The sequence below is a fragment of the Triticum urartu genome, chromosome 1A (assembly GCF_056163025.1).
Source record: "Triticum urartu cultivar PI428250 chromosome 1A, HENAU_Tu73, whole genome shotgun sequence".
NCBI classification, from domain to species: Eukaryota; Viridiplantae; Streptophyta; class Magnoliopsida; order Poales; family Poaceae; genus Triticum; species Triticum urartu.
The window spans coordinates 364,027,605-364,032,900 of NC_141873.1; the positions used below are offsets into that span (position 1 = coordinate 364,027,605).

Below are 5,296 nucleotides of genomic sequence, written 5' to 3' on the forward strand. Positions count from 1 at the left end.
ACCAAGACTTCATGGGTGTTAGAATCATTACAATGTAATCTAGATTATTGACTCTAGCGCACGTGGGAGACTGAAGGAAATATGCCCTAGAGGCAATAATAAAGTTGTTATTTATATTTCCTTATATCATGATAAATGTTTATTATTCATGCTAGAATTGTATTAACCGGAAACTTAGTACATGTGTGAATACATAGACAAATAGAGTGTCACTAGTATGCCTCTACTTGACTAGCTCGTTAATCAAAGATGGTTAAGTTTCCTAACCATAGACATGAGTTGTCATTTGATGAGCGGGATCACATCATTAGAGAATGATGTGATTGACTTGATCCATCCGTTAGCTTAGCACTATGATCGTTTAGTTTATTGCTATTGCTTTCTTCATGACTTATACATGTTCCTATGACTATGAGATTATGCAACTCCCGAATACCAGAGAAACACTTAGTGTGTTATCAAACGTCGCAACGTAACTGGGTGACTATAAAGATGCTCTACTGGTGTCTCCGATGATGTTTGTTGAGTTGGCATAGATCGAGATTAGGATTTGTCACTCCGATTGTCGGAGAGGTATCTCTGGGCCCTCTCGGTAATGCACATCACTATATGCCTTGCAAGCAATGTGACTAATGAGTTAGTTGCGGGATGTTGCATTACAGAACGAGTAAAGAGACTTGCCGGTAACGATATTGAACTAGGTATTGAGATAACGACGATCGAATCTCGGGCAAGTAACATACCGATGACAAAGGGAACAACGTATGTTGTTATGCGGTTTGACCGATAAAGATCTTTGTAGGATATGTAGGAACCAATATGAGCATCCAGGTTCTGCTATTGGTTATTGACCAGAAGTGAGTCTCGGTCATGTCTACATAGTTCTCGAACCCGTAGGGTCCGCACGCTTAACGTTCGATGACAATCGGTATTATGAGTTTATGTGTTTTGATGTACCGAATGTAGTTCAGAGTCCCGAATGTGATCACGGACATGACGAGGAGTCTCGAAATGGTCGAGACATAAAGATTGATATATTGGAAGGCTATGTTTGGACATCCGAATGGTTCCAGATGTGTTCGGGCATTTACCGGAGTACCGGGGGGTTACCGGAACCCCCCGGGGAGTCAATGGGCCTTATTGGGCCTTAGTGGGAGAGAGGAGGAGGAGGCCAGGTGGAGCCCCCCCCCAAGCCCAATCCGAATTGGGTGGGGGGTCGGCCCCCCTTTCCTCCCCTCTCTCTCCCTCTTCCTTCTTGTCCTACTCCAACTAGGGAAGGGGGGAACCTACTCCTACTGGGAGTAGGACTCCCCCTTGGGCGCGCCATCGAGAGGGCCGGCCCTCCCCTCCTCCCCTCCTTTATATACGGGGGAGGGGGGCACCCCATAGACACACAAGTTGACAGTTGTCTTAGCCGTGTGCGGTGCCCCCCTCCACAGATTTCCACCTTGATCATATCATTGTAGTGCTTAGACGAAGCCCTGCGTCGGTAACTTCATCATCACTGTCATCACGCCGTCGTGCTGATGAAACTCTCCCTTGGCCTCAGCTGGATCAAGAGTACGAGGGACGTCACCGAGCTGAACGTGTGCAGATCGCGGAGGTGCCGTGCGTTCGGTACTTGATCGGTTGGATCGCAAAGACATTCGACTACATCAACCGCGTTTCATAACGCTTCCGCTTTCGGTCTATAAGGGTACGTAGACATACTCTTCCCCGCTCGTTGCTATGCATCACCTAGACGGATCTTGCGTGTGCGTATGATTTTTTTGAAATACTACATGCCTAAACAAATACGACCCTCACCCTGGTCGAGCACAAAGATATGTTTCTTCCTATACCTCTCATTAGCGAGCATATTAAAGTATTTCGCATTATCATTTCTGTGAGCCAAAAACTGTAACTGTATGCTGATACCATGTAATTTCTTCCTCATGCAAGAGACGGGATATCCACTTGTTTAATTGGCTTTTTTCTCAATATCTAGATAGGATAGTGGTCGTACCTCCGTGATATTATTGAGCTTGTCAATCATGGAAGGCAACATCAATGTTTCGCTTTTATTGATCGACGATATGCTTAGCCCATCCATGTAGGAATCATCGCAATCATGGATCCTAGAATTCCATCGTTGAATGGGTGTATTACCTCATTGTTATCTAGCCCAAACTTTCTTAACCAGATCGGCAAAGCCCTCACTAGTAAGCCATCTCAACTCGAGTTTGAACTTAGGATGTTTACTTGATTGGGAAGTTTGATCAAAATCAGTTAGCAGTTGAGCATGACCCGATAAAGCATTTATTCTTTGCAATGCCCGTAATGAATCTAGGGGAAACTTATATTCCTTGTTGGTGGTTACTAGAACCCGGTCAAGTTTTTCATAAGTGGGAACCGGTTGACTGTCCAGCCAAGTACACTCGCGACCAAACACGGTGATCTTCCATAGGTCCAAGCTATGAATGACATAACTGAACATGAAAGGTCATCGCTTGTCCAACCGGTCACTGCTCTTCTCACGTTGATAACAAAATACCCCCCCCCCCAAAAAAAATGAACATTGGATGTTGGTTATCATGACATGTATAACAATTTTCTTAAGGAAAACAAAACAAAACTCCTCTTAAGATGCGCCATACACGACTACCAAACTCAAAAAGTTGTTAGACTTGTTCCAATGGTGAAACTTAATATGATATTCAACCTTCAACGTAGCCAAAAGTAACATGTATGCTGAGTGGATGCGAGGCAAGATTGCATTGAACCTCACAGAGTAGGGTAAAACGCGCAACACACAATTGTAACCACACGAAAAGTAGTCTAGAACATGTGTCGGGAAGTCACATTTACCACACATAGTAATGGTACCCCTCGCATAATCGATGATGTTAAGACCTTATTATTTTTCAAGGTCATTCTCTTCAGCCTGTGTCAGTAGTGCTAGTTTTGAGTTTGTTTTAAGTACCTTATCTACTAGGGGGGTCTACAGAAAGGCATAGAGAAAAAAAAATTACGATGAACAATTTATGTTGGAATTGCTTTGCTCTTTTCTTTACAGCTCAAGCAAATAAGCTTGAAAAAATGATTTTATTTGAGTGAGGTCCGGCCTTCCATGCCCGTGGCTACTTAATCATTGATCCGACGGCCAAGATCAGCTGCTTCTTCGGAAAGGGAACTGCGGGGGAGACACCCGGCCTGTTCATTGTATATGTAATTTTGTCCAATCTAGAATAATAATGTATACCTATCCGATTTCTCCCAGAAAAATAACATATCGTGATCAGAAATTAAAAGACACAGTTCCAACATGCGAAATTCCTTTTCGAAGGAGAAAAACATACAAAATCCGGTCTACCAGCAAAACGGCAGAATAACAGAGTACAGCTCGGTTCCTTGCCCGCACGTATGGCACGCCGTACAAATCTCCACGATTTCGCGACTGCGTGCAGGCACGACTTGGCCCGAAGATTGAACGATATATGTTCCTCCTCAATCATCACCGGCTGATCTAACTGCCACACTGATTGATCCAATCCGACGTACATTAGTGCACACTATAAATCCACTCGCCCCATGCCATCTTCTACAGAGCTCACCCAAGAAGAGAGCACTGCTACAAGGCAAAGCGAAGCGAAGGCAATGGCTTCTGCTGCGTCCAAGTCCGCGGCCGTCTTGGTCCTCCTCGTCTCCCTTGCCGGCGTGGCCACCACCGTGGACGCCAGGTTCAGGGCCATGCAGTGGACTCCCGCCCACGCTACGTTCTACGGCGACGAGGCCACAGCCGAGACGATGGGTACGTCGCCTGCACCGCACACGTACTACATTGGTCAATGACCATGCATGCTTATTCCTTGTTATGCTGATGTATCGTGCTTGTGTTCTCGCAGGCGGGGCGTGCGGGTACGACATCACGGCGGGGTACGGCGCGGACACAGCGGCGCTGAGCTCGACGCTGTTCCTGGACGGCTACGGGTGCGGGACGTGCTACCAGATCCGGTGCGTGGGAGCTACGGCCTGTTACAGGGGCTCGCCGGTGATCACGGTGACCGCGACCAACCTGTGCCCGCCCAACTGGGCGCAGGACACCAACAACGGCGGCTGGTGCAACCCACCGCGCACCCACTTCGACCTCGCCATCCCGGCCTTCAAGAAGATGGCCGACTGGCATGCGGGCATCGTCCCCGTCATGTACCGCAGGGTGCCGTGCATGCGCAAGGGCGGGATCCGGTTCGCGTTCCAGGGCAACCCGCACTGGCTGTTGGTGTACGTCACCAACGTCGGCGGCGCCGGCGACGTCGGGGAGATGTGGGTGAAGGGCAATGGCGGCATGGGGTGGCTGCGCATGAGCCACAACTGGGGCGCCTCGTACCAGGCGTTCGGGCAGCTCGGCGGCCAGGCGCTGAGCTTCAAGCTCACCTCCTACACCACCGGGCTGACCATCGTCGCCGCCGACGCCGCGCCGGCAAGCTGGAGCATCGGGCTCACGTACCAGGCTCGCGCCAACTTCAAATAGGAGTCCAAGCGAAGGTCTGAGGCACAGCACAAGAAGCAGGAGCTGTGACACTGACAACGCTCTGCGGTGCTATGCTGGGATGATCGTTGCCCTCTACCGTTTTCGTTGCGTCGTTCCTTATTTTCAGTTCTCTCTAGGACCACTCTCGCGCGTTGCCCCCGTCCATGTGAAGAGCGGGGGGTTTGACGCACGCACTGACAGTGAAACTCTGCAGCACGATCAAAGCAAAAGATTTGCAGATTGTATTGTGCCTAAAAAGCTTAGTTCAATTAAGAATTTTCCGCGTGCACGTCTTTGTATACAATCAGAGGTGGCTGGTGGATAGACTAAAGACTAAAGTTGGTACAGCCCTAAGGCCAACTCCAATCGGCCGAACCAAACGGACGTTGGATTTGTCCGCTTTCTATTTGTTTAGGTGGTCAGGAGGGGCGGTGTCTACCCCTTGTCCGCTCTTTTCTGACTGGTGCCTTCAACGGGTAATCCATTTGATCCGCACCGCTGTTTTTTATCTAAATTTTCTTATTTTAGACATTCTACACATTTACATCAAATAAACAAATGAACAAAACATCATTATTAAATAAATAAGTCAGATAATTTACAACCAAACAAATAGAAATCACATAGTTTTACAACCACATAAATTTAAAATTATAGCAAATAAATTGAAAGAAAAAGAGCAGATATAACATTGGTTTTTTATGTGAGTCCACATATGTTCAACCAAATCATTTGAAGTTGAATGTGAGTTGCTTGATCACGTATTTCATGATGAAATTGGATGAA

The 5,296-nt window shown here is 47.4% G+C and overlaps 1 protein-coding gene across 1 annotated transcript; it reads left to right on the forward strand.

Moving 5' to 3' along the window:
* The first annotated feature begins 3,575 nt into the window (after positions 1-3,575).
* On the forward strand, positions 3,576-4,978 carry LOC125533457 (putative expansin-A30). The gene is made up of 2 exons (XM_048696978.2): positions 3,576-3,790; positions 3,885-4,978. Exons 1-2 carry the CDS (start codon positions 3,637-3,639, stop codon positions 4,508-4,510), a joined length of 780 nt encoding a protein of 259 aa, XP_048552935.1. The 5' UTR covers positions 3,576-3,636; the 3' UTR covers positions 4,511-4,978.
* The last annotated feature ends 318 nt before the right edge of the window (positions 4,979-5,296 follow it).

Coding starts and splice junctions, on each gene's coding strand:
- LOC125533457 (XM_048696978.2), top strand. CDS start 3,637: ATGGCTTCTGCTGCGTCCAAGTCCGCGGCCGTCTTGGTCCTCCTCGTC. Junction 3,791..3,884: donor GGCCACAGCCGAGACGATGG/GTACGTCGCCTG, acceptor GTGTTCTCGCAG/GCGGGGCGTGCGGGTACGAC.